Source organism: Orbicella faveolata, unplaced genomic scaffold, assembly GCF_042242905.1.
Source record: "Orbicella faveolata isolate gen_17 unplaced genomic scaffold, um_ofav_v1 contig_12, whole genome shotgun sequence".
NCBI classification, from domain to species: Eukaryota; Metazoa; Cnidaria; class Anthozoa; order Scleractinia; family Merulinidae; genus Orbicella; species Orbicella faveolata.
The window spans coordinates 16,159,197-16,177,187 of record NW_028301539.1 but is presented as its reverse complement, the minus strand read 5'-3'; the positions used below and the strand labels follow the sequence as shown (position 1 = coordinate 16,177,187).

The 17,991-nt window shown below is 38.7% G+C and overlaps 1 protein-coding gene across 1 annotated transcript; it reads left to right on the top strand.

The window, feature by feature from the left end:
* Nucleotides 1-662: 662 nt before the first annotated feature.
* Nucleotides 663-16,591, top strand: LOC110045290 (uncharacterized). The gene is made up of 15 exons (XM_089282547.1): nt 663-921; nt 4,624-4,793; nt 4,960-5,016; nt 5,906-5,954; nt 7,509-7,544; nt 7,751-7,815; nt 8,056-8,217; nt 8,704-8,797; nt 8,891-8,951; nt 9,283-10,114; nt 10,653-10,736; nt 12,109-12,166; nt 12,846-13,060; nt 13,786-13,994; nt 14,909-16,591. The coding sequence occupies exons 1-15, from the start codon at nt 678-680 to the stop codon at nt 15,096-15,098; spliced, it is 2,526 nt and encodes an 841-aa protein (XP_089138673.1). The 5' UTR covers nt 663-677; the 3' UTR covers nt 15,099-16,591.
* Nucleotides 16,592-17,991: the final 1,400 nt, after the last annotated feature.

Here is a 17,991-nt window from a genome sequence, read left to right as displayed (position 1 = left end):
AGTCTGCGCCTCGTGGATCCGCAGCTACTTTGACAACGTTATGACGAAATTCATGATCAATAACAGGACAGACACATGAAAAACTGACGTCACTTTGTTAAATAGACATCTCCACAATCGCACAACATGCAGCAGATGATTAATTGCAGTAGTGTTAAGAAAAAGCGAAAAAAAATTATCTCTCCCCCCCTCCCCGACCTCTCTGCTAGCTAGTACCTAGGCTCCTAAGGCCTTAACTTCCAGGTTAAGCACTTGGACGTCAAAAATTGCACCATCATAACGTCAGTAATAGCAATACGTGTATTTCCGGTCAGTTTACATGCACCCCATTACGTGTACTGATTATTATAAAACGCAGCTTAACGTGAATTTTAAGTTTGAAATTCTCCCGCTGGATTTTCTACTAATTTTGCCTTCTTGAGCTGTGGGTAGATCGAGGGATTTATTCTTTCTTTTCTTACAAATTTTTCTCCAGAATCTTAATTTTGAAATGCCCTTATTTATTGCATTGCACCATACACAGGGCTACAATCGATGACGTCCCTTCATGCATGCTCATGATGAGGCCGCGTATGTTCTCAGTGCTGGCGACACATTTCAAATTCAGAGATCTGATTGGGTAATAGTCGCAAGAAGAACCAATCAGAATTTGAATAATTTTAATGAGGTGATTGTGAATGAGCTCTCCTCGAAATCTCGTAAACACACTACGGTACTCGGGAAAAGTTGCGGAGCTAAGAACAGCGGACAGGTTCGATTCCATCAAAGAGGGCAAAGTAATGAGTGAAGAAGTAGAAGAGAATGTACCAATTTTCCTTTCTTTCTGTAATCTTGGTGTGAAGATCAACGATCGGCAAATTCTTCAAAATGTGAGCGGGAAAGTTCACCCTGGTGAAATGTTAGCTGTAATGGGGCCCAGTGGTAAGTGGATAATATTATTTTGTTTTTAACCATAAATACGATTTAGTTATAAGCTTAGTGTACCAGCCGTTAGTTACCGCTTCATATTTGAATTTTTGGTAGATCCACTTAATGTATGTTCTTGGAATATCCAAAAGTTATTAATTTCGTGTGTCTTGTCGATATGTTTCTCCACCCGTGCGTACCATTTTTGGCGTGCAGAGTTTGCAGAGGTCTCTGGATTGAGTTCTTTTTAAAATAAAATCAACTGCTGTAGCCAGGGGCTGAAGCACGCTCAGTGTAGGAAGAGTTTTGAGCTTGAGTACAAGAAGAAGAAAAGCTCCTCCGACCTTCATTATACTAACCCTCATGTTCGCAGTACCTAATACTTTAGCTGGGTTTTCAGTCAAACTGAGTCCCTGCACCGTTGCAAATAATCGAACTGACCCGAATGGATTTTTTAAAGCTTAATTGTGCCTGTCTTGAATGAGAAGACATAGCCATTGACGTCTTTAACTAACAAATTCGGCAGCACCACGTAATAAATTTGTAGAGTGCTATTTTAAACCTGTTGACGAGTTACCGGAGTCAGCAGTTTTTTATTGCGGAAAAAAGTTTATCGCAACTTTCTACCCTAAAAGACAGGCGACCTAAGCTATACTGACCGTGTGCAATTACGATTATAACTGAAACCCTTTTATACTGCGGGAATATGTTTTTAAGTCCCCTTTTCGTTGCGAAAGGCCGCTATACTGTCTCAGTCACATCCATCCATGTGCTTGATACATGATTACGTAAGCTCCAGTGGCATAAAATTTCTGAATCAGTTTACTCCAAAATCATGGCTCAAGATTAGATATGATTTTCGTGTTTGACGGTTTGAGTTATAAGAAAACATTTGAATATAGCGAGGCCCTACAGCCAGTGAACCATGTAACAGAGGAAAATGGTGATAATAATTTCCTTTGTTACATGGTTATTCTGCCGGTCACAGTACTGTGAGTACGTGGCCAGTAGAGCTGAAAGTGAAAGTTGGAAGAAAATGAATGCTCTTTATTTTGGAGCCTGCATGTATATTTATTGAAATTTTATCTGACATTGGTGGTTGAATTTGATGATTACTATACCAACATCAACTTGATGATAGAAAAATTTTACTTGAGCGCTAAAAGGCTTGCAAAAATTCTGTTTTATTACCCATATAATCAAAACTATAACAAAATTCTCGAACATGATTGGCTTTCAGCAGCCCAATATGAGAATTAGTTGGACAGTGTATGCGTCATGCTTGTAATTGGACAGTACGCGTCATTTTGCGTGCGCTGTTGCGGTGCACTTTGTTGAGTAAACTGCTGTGTTCTATTTTCTCTCAGCCAATCACAATCTAGAATTGCGATATGTAATTTGTACTGGTGTTACACTTTTTGCACTGGTGTTACACTTTTTGCACTGGTGTTACACTTTTTGCACTGGTGTTTCACTTGAACTGCACTGCTCTCAGCCAATCAGAATCGAGTAATTTTCTCATGTGTATATTATTAATACTTTAAGTGGTACCTGCACTCCCCCTGGGGGAGGGGGCACTTTCCAAAACCCTATTAATTTTATAACCTGATCAAAAATTTGATACCTTAATTAAGACCTGATCCTTAAATCAAAACCCTGTGTCAGACCTGTCTTATAATTGGTTTCCTAGTTCAGACCAATGTGAGAGGCATTGCGAAGGGACTTTTGTTGATGGTCTTATCAATAATGATGAAAAAGTAGCTTCCTCTAAAAAACCATATCACCTGCTATTCAAGACTAGAGTGGAAAACCATACCCTATTGGAGACCAAAATGGCCAAAACTGATGCCCTATTTCTGACCAAAACAGCCAAAAAACAGTACCGTTTGGGGCTGCACATACCTGTATAGCCCAGGGCTGTCAATAATGGCGGTAACCCATAACACCTGTTATGGCTGAGCATGTTTGATGGACCCTTGATGTTACAGGTGAAATTGCATGTAGTTGATACAATTCACCCATAAAGTAATAAGTTTGCTATGGGTGTGAAGATCAAGGCTACAGGTGAATTAAAACTTAATGACAGCCCAGGCCCATGCTGCAGACTAACAGTAGGTCATCCAAATTTTGGTAACATGAAGTCATTTGGAGTGGTGCTTCTCTCAGTTCTCCAGATGAGATGATAGTCCATTTGATCTCTGCTCTTACAGTTAGTATTCTGTTAGGGATTTTTTTACTACATGTTGGATCACCAGCTAAGCTCCCACTCTGCTCTTTCGTGGAAAGCAACAGATATTATTTGAAAATGGAGTGTTCCTCCTCTGAGAACATGACAAGTCAGTGTTCAAACCTAGGTTGTTTTATCCTCTGGCATAGTCAATTGACCCTTAGGAAATCAAACTCAGTCCAACTCAGTGTGTAGATTGAATGCAATTGAGTTCAGCAATCAAATGAAATCAAACACCCAAATTTATATGAAATTTGAACAAATCGAACCCAATCAAACTGAGTCCATTGAATTGTGTGCGATTGAGTTCAGCAACTCAACTCGGTCAAGCAAATTAAATCTATTAATGAATTTGCGTGAACAAAGGTCATGATATTAAAGTGCCTATAAAGTAAAAAATAATTGCTGCTTATTTGAAAGGGTTTTCAAAGTAAAGAATATTGGTGTTTCAATTTTTGGAATATTTTTTTTCGTTCTAGAGATATTTACGTTTTTGTATTATGCAAATGAGGAAAGTGATGACGTCATAGGTGGTTCCACTTGAACAGTAAAACACTGAATCAAGATATCTCTAGAAATATTGGAGCAGTGTTTTTCAAACTTGAGACCACGAATGTGCATCACAAAAGAAACAGAAGTGACACCTTCTGTGTTGTGTCCATGGCAACACTTTTGGCCCTAGTCTCTTTCTGTGAAAAACCAAATATGCCAATTTGCAACCCTTCGAAAAGGGACAGTGGGTCTTGCTCAGAACACATGATTCCCATATTGTCTTAACTCTCCCCATTAGATTGTTGGGAGTGGATGATTCTTGTTTAAGATAAAATCTGGTAATGTTAGTTTTAATTAAAACAGGACCAGTGGCATAACTGTTGTCATGGCCATGGCACGACATGCGTCATTTTGTTTCTTTTGTGATGTACATTTCTGGTGCCAAGTTTAAAGAACGCTGCTTCAATAATTCTAGAGATATTCTTGATTGAGTGTTGAACTGTTTTAGTGGAACCACCTATGACGTCATCACTCATAATACAACAACGTGAATATCTCTAAAACTAAAAAAGTTATTCCAAAAAGGAAAACGCCATTCTTCTTTACTTTGAAAAGCCTTTCAAATTAGCAGCAATTATTTTTTACCTCATAGGCACTTTAACTACTTTTGCTTTCCCTGTTTTCTTCCTGGTTGCATGAATTTTTTTTCAGATTTCAAAAGCATTTACAGGCAACTGGGATGCAACCAGTTCATGTTGAACTAGGCAACCAAATTTTCCACACTCATTTGCAACTTGAAAAGCATGGCCTTTCTCTCCTTAAAGCTTTGAAATCTTCACCGGCCTCCTTCACACCAAAGCTTGGTATACCCTTGGTAGCCTTTTCCTATGCATTTAAAGCTAACAGCCCACTGCACATCTGAAGCCATTTCTCCAGGATTTAAAAGTATTTATTAAAACCTTAACCCATTGTAAGTAATTAACAAATGTATTTTACAGGTTCTGGCAAAACAACATTGCTTAACATTCTCGCTGGAAGATTGTCCCCAGAAGATGGTGAAATTCTTCTCAATGGAACCAAGCTCAACAAGAAACTGAAAAAGAAGATTTGTTATGTTTTACAAGAAGATATTTTCTTTGCAAATCTCACCCTTCGGGAAACTCTCACGGTAATAAATTTATGTAACTATGTCTTGTCAAGATTCTTACCTGGACCTAATTATTTAATGTCCAGCTTATTCAAAGGCATTTTACATGTAAACCTCTGTAGTACATTTGTAAATCATTGGTAAATTTGTCCTTCTAATGAACAATTGTTTTTTTTTTTTTTTGCAGTTTTCTTCAATGCTTCGTTTGCCAGATACGTTGTCCAAGGCAGAGAAGCTACAAAAGGTACTTGCCTCACAGTCAGTCCTAGCTAGCATCTCAATCAATCAATCAATCTACCAACCAACCAACCAACCAACCAACCAATCAATCAGTCAATCAATCAATCAATCAATCAATCAATATAATAACATGTAAATCAATCAGTTAATCAATAAAATTCAAAGTCAGTCATTCAGTTAGTGATCAGTATGTCAGTCAATGAATCAAAAAATCAGTTGATCAATCAATTAAACCAGCAACCATTTTATGTAGCTTACTCAGGACTAGTCTACACTTACTAGAAATCAGATTTGGAGTCAGAGTTAGAAATGCATACAGTAAGTGCACATTCAAATATTACAAATTGTCGCCTGAGCTGAAAGGATACATGTAGTTCTGAGTATTTTGTCTCCAATTCCAATTTTGTGCAAGGTTAAACTACTGTTCTTAATAGCAACTGGTACATTCCTCTTGGCCATGGGATAGTTCAACCGATCATGAATTTATAAACTGAACATGTACACTATCCTTAAGAATATAAGTCAGGAGGTTTAATTTATATGTAAACAGGTTGTAAATATACACTGTGTATGAAAACAGGTTTTATTTAATATATAACTGTTAAGAAAAAGGGTTTGCTATCTTGTTGAGTTTAAAAATACAAACTTTACAAAATAATAAATGTGTATGTTGTAAAGAGTGAAAGTATACTAGGCAGGTCATATGGTCATAAAGTCAAAGCCATGTACAGAGGCTTTAAGACCAGTATGGCCACTAAGCCCATACAGTAGAGTAGAGTAGAACATAGAATAGAGATAAGCCCTGATGCATGTACATACTGATTAAGTTCTTGTTTTACTCTCAGTTGTAGAATAATATTATGTTAAAATGTTATTTACATTGTCCTTTTTAGGTTGAAGAAATTGTTGATAACTTAGATGTCAGAAGATGTTTGGACACAAGTGAGTGAACTGTGTTTAACTTAATGGAAAATAAATGCAGTCGAACCTCCACTAATGGTCACCTCGCTCTAACACCCATTTTATTTTGTCGCGGTGGATGGTCCAGACACTCACTCTTCTTTTAACTTTTCTACAAAGGCCACCTCTCCACAGCAGCCACGGCCACTAAAGCTCATTCCAACTTCAACAACAGCCAGTTTAAAATCAACCACTGACAAACATTGTATACAAAACCCGATTTTTTGTTCCTAAAGGTCACGAAACTTGTTTAGTACCACCTGTCATTGGTCTCTTTTCTTTTTTATTGCGTATTTATATACTACATGTACAATTAGAATTATTTTTCCAAATTGGCATCCCTGGAAAAAGATGGGTGGTATGTTACACCCTACATCCCCCAAACAGCCGTCTCTCCACAATGGCTGCTTTCCTCTGTCCCCAAGGTGGCCCTTCTAGTGAGGTTTAACTGTAAATTATACAGTTTCCCTTCAGTTAAGCTAGCCTGAAGAAAACGCTCAATCTGTCATTTTCCAATTTTATTCTGAATGACTCGTATACTGTACATGCATGTGTACAACTGCATGGTTGTAAAAAATGCTTGTAACCACAGTGTATAGTAAAATACCGTGATACATGTACATGTACACCTACTTGTGATTTCAAACATTCTCATGGAAATTAAATTCAAACAGCCATTTCAATTTATAAGTTCCATACTGTACTGTAATACCATCAAGAAATAATTCAGGGCTCTAGACTAACTTTTCAGCTTGCTAGCCCACTTGGCTAGTGACAGGTTTAATTCACTAGCCAAAACAAATTTTTCACTAGCCAGACGCACACATTTGCAAACATAGGCATCGATGTTATAATCATAGGCATTGCTCAACAACGAAAACCGAAATTTTTGCTTCCGTGAGAAATTCCCACAGACCTTTGTAACTCAACGCCGAAAAAATTCCTTTCTTTCAAAATGCCAATTCATGATTTCTCATGAACACAAGATAATTTACAAGTTGCAAACATAGGCATGGATATTATATAGGCATCATTCAAATTTTCGAACACCTTCGAATTTTTTTGGATTTTTTGAAAGCCTATGTGACCTCCAGATGCTGTGCGCATGAAACATGATCCCTAGAGTTCGGCATGATTTTACGCATGACGTATCATTAGCGGTAAGCAGTTCGTTTGTCATTCATCACTTTTTACTAAGGGAAAAAACAAACTAAAGTCAATTATTCTTTCGCATTTTAGTAATTTAAAGTTCTTGTTTGGGCCAATAAATTATATATGATATTTATTACAGCCGATGTTTTAAATTCTGCTTTGACTCAATTTCAATTTGTGAAAAATTTGAAGTTAACTGTTAATTGGTTTCCTCTGGGCCTCCAGTGCTCATGAATTTTCATTTTCACTAGCCAAAATGGCTAGTGAAGCGCAAAAACCATTAGCCAAAATGGAATGTTTACTAGTCTGTGGCTAGTTGGCTACTGTTAGTCTCGAGCCCTGATAATTGTTAATAAAATATTATATATATATTTTATGTTTCAGAAATTGGTAGCCCATTTGAGAGAGGATTATCTGGAGGTATTAAAGAGCATATTAATAGTTATTGTCTAAATTTAATTTTACTTATAGTATATTTATTTGTAAAAATCTATATTTAAATTATTTGAATTTTTTTCTTGTTGAGTGCACGTAATGGTTGATGAGAGCAATAACATATTTTCAATTTTGGAGAGGTATATATTCCTGTGCCACAAATTTATTATGTTTCAACTTATTTCCTTTAGGGGAGAAGAAACGTGCAAACATTGGCTGTGAACTGATTACAAATCCTTCCTTGATTTTCCTTGACGTAAGTTTTTCAAGTCGGTAGATATTAAATACAATAAGATAGACATTAAATACAATAAGATATTAAATACAGTGTCTGTGAGCTTTCAAATAAGGGAACAATAACTGTTCGTGTATAAATTTATTTCCCATTATATCAGTGTTTACAGTGTATACATGTATAGTGGCGACCATCAGTGCATGTTAAAATTATAATATCCAGTTGACATCATTTTTACTACATGTACATCTGGTGTATCAGGAACCGACCTCAGGTTTGGACTCCAGGAATGCCTTGAACCTCGTGAAAACTCTGAAGAACTATGCAGCAAGAGAAAAGAAGACAGTGGTAACCACAATCCACCAGCCATCAAGTCAGATCTTTTACATGTTTGACAAAGTTCTTCTGCTGTGTGGAGGACAGGTAAGAGCTCAGCTAACCAGCAGAGCTGGTTTGTGTATATTATTTTATTAATAACTACATCTACATTCATGACTGTATGCATGTGTTCAAGTTATGTTGTTGCTATTTAATTAACTTCAGCCCACAGAATCTGCTTTCAGTCTGGTCTGTTTTTTTTCTCTCAAAATCAGCTGGGAATTATGAGGCAAGGAAATTTGGGACAAGGCAAGGTCAGAGTGTGGCACACAGTTAAGCTTGTTGCCTTGTCTCAGTGACTCCTTCTCATCCATACCACACCTATTAGCCTTCACTTTCACGGGTATGCACAATTGAATCAGACTCAAGGGAAGAAGAAAAACTGAGAGCAAAAATGAAAGAGCAATGGCAAGCAGTTTATCTGCTCTCTTTAGTCAGTTACATTACTAGATTGTATTTTGTAAACAGTGAACACCAGTGAACTAAAAGTCAAAGTACATGCTAATTTTGTATTTTTTTTTTGTATAACAGGTAGCTTATTATGGGAAAGCTGGCAAAGTGCTTGATTTCTTTGAGAGTATTGGTCTGGTTTGTGATGCTCACTTCAACCCAGCAGACTTTATTTGTAAGTATATTGCTATTTGTAGGAAATATTTTAGTCTGCTAATCTGTAATTAACTCTTTAAATTGTATTTAACGTTCTTACGTTTGTCATCAGTGGAAAAAGTAACTGAAGGAGAAGAAGTTCAAGAAAGGATTGTGAAAGGCTGGGATGAAAGGTGAGCATGATACAAACGTGTTTGTACAAACTTACAGTTTAATGTTTTCAGCAATAAAGAGTACATTGCATGACAAGTACATCCGTGATTCCATGTGCTTGGTCATTTGCCCCTGTAAAATCATTTCCAAAAATGTATTAAAAGTCCCTGCTGCAAACCTAATTCATCTTTCTTAACTTAAATATTCTATTGTTGACAAGTATGTGTTCTTGGTGTGCCCAAGAACTCAATGTACACTTTGTGAAAAACTCGATGTGTGCTTTATCCGATTTTATGTATAATGTTGATCTCCATCTGAATTGGAAATTTACAAGTAAATTTCGTATTGCAGGCGGAAAAGACATCAGAAGTACTCAACAATGCCCAATATGTATACACCAGTAAAACTTGAGAAGTCAAGACCTACTACAGAGGACAATAGCAAAGACGAGCTGGAAAAAGGCCAAGACACAGCAAGTGAAACAAGTAGCAGAAGTTCAGATAAACGATCTTATGGATATCAGGCAGATGAAGTTAGTGCTAAGCAAAAAGATGGACAATCAACAGCAACTGGAAACCCGCTACACAAAGAAGAAATTAATAAATCTGATGTCCCTGAGAAAGAATTTGAAAAAGACACTTTGAAGAGCTCTGCAAGCATCGAAGATAGTGAATCGGATGATGGGTTGTCAGAAGCAGTTGATCAAAATGAAGTGGTAACTGAACTCTCACCTCATGAAAAACAGAAAATGGAGATGGAAATGAATGAAACCCCAAATGGATGTGCACCATCACACGTTCATGAAACATCTCTAGAGCTTTCTGAAACAAACGAGAGTTCTACTCCTCTGATTCAAAATCCAAAACCACCCAAGACCTTATGGAGAAATGTACGAGATTCGTTTACTAAATCATCCGAGGCGCTAAACCCTCCAGTTCACACGGAGGCTCGGTTGTCCTCTGCAGACTTCAATGTGGCTGTTGTCACTTACAAGCGTACTACTTCACGGGATTACTCCAAAGTCGACATCCATTACCATGATGATGATGAAGATCAATCAGCCTTGTACAGCGACATCTCCACATCATGGGCCACTAGTTTCTGGACACAGTTCACGGTTCTGTTGCAGAGGACGTTTAAACAGTCCAAGCCTGAAATTCTTTCAAAGCTTAATTTTACTCAGGTATGTAATCATTGCCTAAAATTCATTTTACATGATTTTAGCTGAGGACAGCCTCCAGGTTTCCCATGATATTTTCTCATTTACCTGTATATTAAACAAGGGATGAAGCTAACAGCTGGCTCCCAGATTTTTTCACCAGCTGAAGGAGCGCTCTGAAATTTCAGTAGAAAACGGGCAACTTTTTAAGTGTCCTTATATAAGTGCAAGGTGCTAGAAAGTCGGATGGGCTTGTTCACAAACCAACTTAGTTCGGGTTGTACTAGGTACATCCCTGTGGGCAGGAAGACGAACAATTTTATCGACGAAGAACTGAAGGCTACTTTTGAAAATACTCCAAATGAGACAACCAGCTTGAACGTTATGACGAAGTTGTCCTTCATTGGAGTAAGCTGAAGCGATTTCTCCATGATATTGTTTGTGTCTGTTTTCCCAGTCTTTTTCCTCTCCGTTTATTTTTGACTGATCGCTTTAAATCCCTAAAAGGCTTTGATTATTTCCAGAAAATAAGTTTTATTGGAGACTTTAATCTTGATTCCAGCATGTGCTTCTCGCCGTCATATCAGGACTGATATGGTTTCAAATTCCTTACAAAGAGGAGAGTATAGTGGACAGATATTCATTGGTATGTGTCGATGTACTATTATTTTAGGTAAAAGTTAACAAATTGACGTCAGTTTTTTATGCGTCTGTCCTCTGATTGACGATAAATTGCGTCATAACATTGTGAAAGTGGTTCCGCGGTAAACTTTGACAATGTTATGACGAAATTTATCGTCAATAAGAGGACAGACGCATAAAAAAACTGACGTCAATTTGTTTTGTACAATAACAAGACCCCAAAATGGTCAAATGCCGGGAATAAATGAGGGGAAAAGACGCCGTAAACTTGCCGTGAACAAAGATAAGTGAATTTTATTCAAAATGATGCGAACTTTGTCAATAGCTTTTCTCGCTTTTTGATTGGCTACTTAAAAAGGTCCATAAAATCTCATTGGTTAAAAAGTTGACAGTTTGACAGCTGAAAGTTGAACCAAATCCTCTTCTGTGATTGGTTTCTCCTGTTTTTCTCCTCCTAGTTGCAATCTTGCTGGCTGTATTCTGCAACAAAAAGTTCTTTACTGGCGAAAACTGGGCGAATATGCAACCATCTTGACAGCACGCGTGATCAATTACCACGATTATTATACATTGAACTCACTATCTCTTTTCTGATTGGCCGAAAGCGTACAGTGAATTATTTCAATCGGCGTCTGTGACGTCATCTCTGCAGATTATACAATAATCATGTCAAGGACACTCAAGGTCACGGGTAATCATGTCAAGTTCGCGCGCTTTGTGTTGCCCACCGTCAGTGAAGAAGCAAAAACATGACTTCCATCTTTTTCGTTCAATGTATAATAAAACAATTATTAAATTCGGTTTTTGATTATTCTGGATATCGCAAAAACCTCATCCAATAATTGTTTATTATCAGTTAAGTAAGGCACGGCGAAAGTTTGATCACCAAATTTCAACGTGAAAATCATGTTGTTGTCACGGGAACCTGGCTCCGTTTCCAGCAGCAACTTACCGGCCTTTGACGTCAATGGCAACAAAGCGCGCGAAATTGTAGGCGACGTGACAGGCGACGCACGTCTGTTGATATTGTTACCAATGGAAACGAGGTAAGTTGCCCGTGACAACACCGCAATTTTATGGCCAAAAGTTCGTCATTAAACTTTCGTCGCGCTTTACTCAACTGATAATCGTAATACATGTACCCATATTAAATGCTAATTTAAACTAGCAACCATATCATTTGTCCCAGGCTCTCAGCCGTTTCAATTGTGGGCGACATGACAAGGACACCAGATTCAAAATGGCAACAGCAGATGGGAACTTCTGTTTGAACTTAGTTTATGTGGTTGCCCCGATCTTTTTTTCACTATAGTTATTTTACTGTAATGTTTGGTGAAGACATTCAGTAATTAACAGATGCTTGTTTTGTTTTACAGCTATTTTTCATCGTTGTTTACTGGAATTTCACAACACTCTTCAGTTCGCTCGTGTCATGTGAGTGCCATGCTATGGGAAGTTAAAACATTCAACTAGGTTACATAATAATTAGGATAATACTGTACATTTATTACATGTATACGATTTGCTAGCCTCCTGCGCTGATATTGATTGGCTCGTTATTCGCACCTCCTAAAAGAATGTCTGCAAAGAAGGCTAATTACTTCCGTGCTGTCTCAATTTTGATTGCTTACATCACCAGGATGCATAACGTAAAATTCACAGAAATGCCTTGCAATTCAGGGGATCAAAAAGGAAGATTTTTTCTTGTTGAGTCAAAAACCTTTAAGGTCATGGGTTTATTGATGATCAGTTTCCTAATTGTTATTCATTCTCGTCCCCAGAGGTCGCGCTCCTTTTGGTCAGCACCAAGAATCACGACCTCTGGCCAAACTCGATTTTCTTAGCATGCGCAGAGTATTCGTTTCGTATTCTTAGCCAATCAGGTTTGTCAGATTTGACGGGAAGTCCATGAATCGCGGACTTCCGGTGTTGGACCCACCCAGAGGTCGCGACTCTTGGTGCTGACCAAAAGGAGCGCGGCCTGGGGACGATTGTTATGGGAATGATTGTTATTACACAAACGGATTCCACTCGCTCATGCGTATTGGTCTTTTGCTTTCTTTGCATTTTATTTGTTCATCATGACTGATCTGTTTTTCTTATGTATTTTCAGTTCCAAATGAAAGAACTGTGGTGAACAAAGAGAGAGCGGCTGGGTATTACAGACTATCAGCATACTATTTAGCCAAGCTCTGCAGTGAACTACCGCTGGTCGTGTTACAGCCCACGCTGTTTTTAATCGTTGTATATTGGATGGCGGGATTAAACAGGAGCGAGGCTTTCCTTGGCACACTCTTTGTACTATTGTTAACAGCCCTTACCGGACAGGTGCGAAAACAAGTGACGTTTTTGCATTAGAGGCATTAGCCAGTGATTTCTGTGGCGAAGACGCCATGACTCTTAACCGGTTCCCTCGCTGCTTCGTCATTCGTTCACCGCTTCGCCGCCAAAGCAAAAGCGCTATGCAGGCTATGTGGACATTTTTTTTTGAGAACTAAAGGAAATTTGAAAGTCACTTTCTTGCATGGTGTGCAAGAAAGTGTCTTTTTACCTCACTTCGCACACGAATCTTTTGCCTTCTGGTGCGGCGGCCTTAATATTCTATCAGGATTAGCCGATCATTATTCATAGTGTTCCGTTCCGCGTTATCTTACAGGTCACTGACCTGATATCCTACGATATCATGGACAGTCGAGAAAACATACAGTCGTCACTGATATTATTGCTGGCTTTACACAAACTAAATTAAAGAAAGCTGAAATCTGGGACTCGCCGATCGAGACCCTTGTGTGAAAATCCGACACTGAGACGTAAACGAATTCAGACTCGGAAACGAATGAAGCACAAAGAAAGATACTTCGTGACTCGTGATAAAGGCTTCTGAGATTTTCACGTCTAATTGAAAGTTTCGGAGACGCAAGTGTTGTCTAGGCACCGTTCTCGAACATTACGAAACAGATCTACTTCAGTGTTGAAAAAGCGAGGGCTTTTTCATCAATGTTTAGGAACAAAAAGTAAACAGACCTTTGCATTAAGCGTTCTTTCTTGTTCAGTCTGTAGGTTTGTGCATCGGCGCTACAGTGATGGATTTCAAGAAGTCAATTGTCGTGGCTGCTGTATATGGTCTGACCTGCATGTTGTTGGGTGGATTTTATCAGAAGCACATGCCATCATGGTTATCTTGGTTTCAATACAGCGCTGTCATTACGTACTCTTACGACGCAATCCTTAGTATGGAATTTACCAATTCGCCGTCATTCAGGTGAGCGGTGATCAGTCATGATTGGCTGGCCTACCTAACCTCATTAGAATACGACTTGGAAGAAAAACTATCATGCTAGAATAAGATAGGAATTGACACCAAATATTTTACTGCGTCTTTCAGTGACATGCGGACTCTAAAATTCGAAGCTCGACCAACAAATGCGTTTTTCGCTACCGTCAATCAAATGTTCAACGGCTCCTCCCAGCTTCCGACTACTGACGAGCGTGCGGTGATCAAATCAAATCGTTGAGCACAGTTCAGGCAACATAGTCGGAAGCTGGGAGAAGCCGCCGAACATTTGATTGACGGTAGCGAAAAACGCATTTGTTGGTTGAGCTTTGAATTTTAGAGTCCGCATGTTATTGAAAGGCGCAGTAAGAGTTTGTCGGTGAAACGTAGTAATTGGTTATAAACTTTTGAGCTCTTTGGCTGTGGTGTTAATTAAAAGGAGATATTGGCTCTCAAAACCTGGGAGGTAAAAAGCGCTGATGAGCAAATACATTTTTGTGAAATTTTGAGTTTTTTAACCCACGATACGCAAGGAGTATTTAATATCAAACTTTTTGGGAAGTTTATCAGCCACACGCTCTCAATATGTAAACCTGGTATTTTGTTGCTCGATCAAAGAGTGAAGTGCTCGTGCTAATGAGGCATAATATAAGCAAAGATTCTATTTTTCGATTGAAAGTATTTCGTCTTAAATCTGCGTTCCTAGATACCTTAATTGTTTCCTTGGTTTGTTTTTTTCTGATTATTCATTGACTGATTTATTGATTGTCGTTATTTGTCTCGTTGAGATAACGACGTGTTGTTGTTGTTGAAACTGCTCTCATATCTTATTGAAATTGTACGTAGTGTTCCTTGTCGTTTGTCAAGTCCTGACGCACTTCACTCTCTTATTCCTCATGTAGTTGCCAAGAAGTGGACTCGTCATATGCTGCATGCAGGAACAATGGGACCGCTATCGAGGGCAGTGACATCTTAGAAAAGCTGAACGTGGCAAGGTCTGCAGGCGTGAATCTCGCCGTACTTTTCCTGTTCAACGTTATGTTCAGGGTTATGGCGTATCTTTCTCTGCGCTACGTTCACAAGCCCAAGTGATGGGAATCAATGAGGATCCAAGGCATACAGAGGACACCGTGATACACTGCTTGTACTCGGCCTTTTGTCGAAGTGGGCGGGAGAGAGAGAGAGAGAGAGAGAGAGAGAGAGAGAGAGAGAGAGAGAGAGAGAGAGAGAGAGAGAGAGAGAGAGAGAGAGAGAGTTAATATTGACTAATTCGAACTCGTGCGCGAAAAAAGTTGTATGGACGACAAAGGGTTAGAGCGCCAAACCTTAGTCTCGTCCCAAGCCCTTTCCTCTTAAACCCTTGCCCCATACTCCTTCGTGATTTCGAGGGAAAACAGACTTCGAGCAGTACAGCCACGTGATTAAACCGTCTCGTTTTGATGCTCAAAACGCGGTGCGACACAAGATTTAAACATAACTGGTACACTAAATGACGATTGGTGTTTACTTTGTTATTTACTATTTCTTTTGTTTTTCATTTGGGAACTATATTTAAAATCTACTACATATTTGAAAGTTACCGGCTTGTTTAATGGTGTTGTGTTAAATAATCATGGACACTGGTTGAGTGTTCAAAGACGGCAAAGACATTAACTTCTTGAGTTTCCAACAGATCGAGGGTAACCAGCCCTCTGTTTACATTCAAATTATACTGTCTGGAGATTTCAACTATTACTGTTCGTTTTTAGCGTCATTTCAAAGAAATATTTAAATGGTATAGTGGTTAGCTAAAATACGTTTGAGAAATATATATTTAAAGTGTTACGTCCTATTTGAGACAAAGGAAAAAATCATAAAATCATAAAACATTCTCAAATATTAGTCACTGCGAGATTTCGCATTAAAAAATTATACGTAAAAGAGCCATAGCATTTATTTTCTGCCTAGCGTGATTTGTTAAGAAAACTAATTCGAAGGAATAACTTTGCAAACGATGCTCTTGAACAAGGAAGGGGAAACATCGCCATTGTTTAGACATATACCCGTTTTCGTTCTTTCAAGATTGCCTGTACAGATGGTAACATTTGCAGCGCCTTCGGTCTTGAAGCAATAAGGGCATATGCTGCATATGTTGTTGAGACTGTTGATGTACTCGTCACAAGATTTCAGTGAGAAATTGCACATGTAGTTTAGTTGTAAACATTTTGAAGAAAAAGTTCAAATTGAAGTTTTTATTTTTGTTTACTGAACACCCTTTGTTCGTTTTCTGCTCACGTATAACATGCTTTGCAGTGCTTGCGCAAAGTACGGAATGAAGGAATGACGTCGTAATTTAAAAAATTGCCTCCACCGCTTGGCGTGTTACGTGACCCACTTGCGTTTGCGTTTGTACATGACGTAGGTCCGTTCTGAACAAGGTCTATAGATAGACATCATTTTAATGGAAACAATATTTAACACTGATGTGGAATGTAAAAGTTGCAAATATATTCAAAGCAGTGTTATTTGTTTTTAAGAAGTTTTGCGCCTATTTAATATTGGATGAAGAAAGTCTTATAACCTTGAATAAATCTGTTGTTTTAATACGCTGTATAGCAATATTTTTCTTGATCTCCACCGAGATCTAGTAGCGTTTATTAGGCTACCCTTCAGTCACAAATGAAGTCATCAGCTGAGACGACACGAGCTCCAAGCACCACTGTAGCGGTACCTGATCGAACTACAGAAATCGTGTACTTTTGAAATGGTTATATTACAGGTGATTCCTTGGGTGCGTTACTTTGGGATGATCAGGATCAATGATCCAACAACACTCGGATCATGACTCATCAAAAAAACCGATGAAGCCACTCTGAACGACGATTCGTCAGTTCCTTTCAGTACCATGGTCTGACTTACCCTGCGAGATAGAGATTCTCTGAGAAAGAGAAGGGGATTTCTGTGTCGCAGGGTAGATCTGAGCGATCTTGGACCGTTGATTCTGATTCGGTGGATTCCAAAGGAATACACTTCATAAGAGTTTCTGAATGGGATGCCCATTTGTAATCTATTCCCAATGGACGCCGCTTCACAAAGGCCTGAGGACTCGAGTTAAGTTACGGGACATGCAGTCTGCAGGCGAGGAAGCCCAGGACTGGTCGCTGCTGGATCGAGTATACTATGAACATGAGAAGTGGGTGAGGGAAAACCACCAGCGAACTAACCTTCCCACAGAATTCTAACTTTACGCCATAGAAACGGAGTCCCCCGCCCATAACTGCGATGCATCATTCATATATTTACATCTTTCTCCGCAGTTCAAATTCAAGATCTTAAATATATTCACCTGCATCCTGAGTATGGTTTATAACTTTACAACCCTTTATTCTTTCAAATCGCACGTTATTCACTTTATCAAATAGAGAACAAGACAAAAAGGCGAAGAACCGAAGCGTTTGGAGCACAAACTTCAACTAATTTGTATAGTACTGCAATTAAAACACTGCACATGAACACGCATGTTGCTGCACATAGCATGCTCTACCTAACATCTACAAGCCAGATGTATGCAGGATTACGCCTTCGCTGGATACTAGAGAAATTATAAACCAGATCAGCCTTCGTTATCGCAGTATTAGTTAGGTCATCTTGACTTGTTAACGCTATTCAGACCAGGTAGGCAAGCTGTTCAGGCCCTCATCAATTTTGTAACGTAAAGAGCATGGAAGTAATGAACTCCAAATTTGGTGACTTTTCCTAAAGTCCATCTGGGAACAATTTCTTCTAGGACATCTAGCTTGATGTTCCCATAGAAACCATATTTTCACAGGCAAGTTTCTCAAAGTTTGCATTTGTGCATTCATATTGAACACTATAGTTAAATTTCTTGCAGTACCTTTTATATCCTCCAAATGTCATTCTCACAGTCTCAAAATCAAGTCCCAGGGGAGGGCTAAAAAGGCTTCCCCTCCCCAACCTTCCCAGTTCGAGAACACCGAAAAGACCC

What these genes read in the sequence shown, in the direction of transcription:
- LOC110045290 (XM_089282547.1), top strand. Translation starts at nt 678, where the DNA reads ATGAGCTCTCCTCGAAATCTCGTAAACACACTACGGTACTCGGGAAAA. An exon ending in TTCTGCTGTGTGGAGGACAG is followed by an intron (nt 8,218 to 8,703) that starts GTAAGAGCTCAG and finishes TTTGTATAACAG; the next exon opens with GTAGCTTATTATGGGAAAGC. An exon ending in CTTCAGTTCGCTCGTGTCAT is followed by an intron (nt 12,167 to 12,845) that starts GTGAGTGCCATG and finishes ATGTATTTTCAG; the next exon opens with TTCCAAATGAAAGAACTGTG.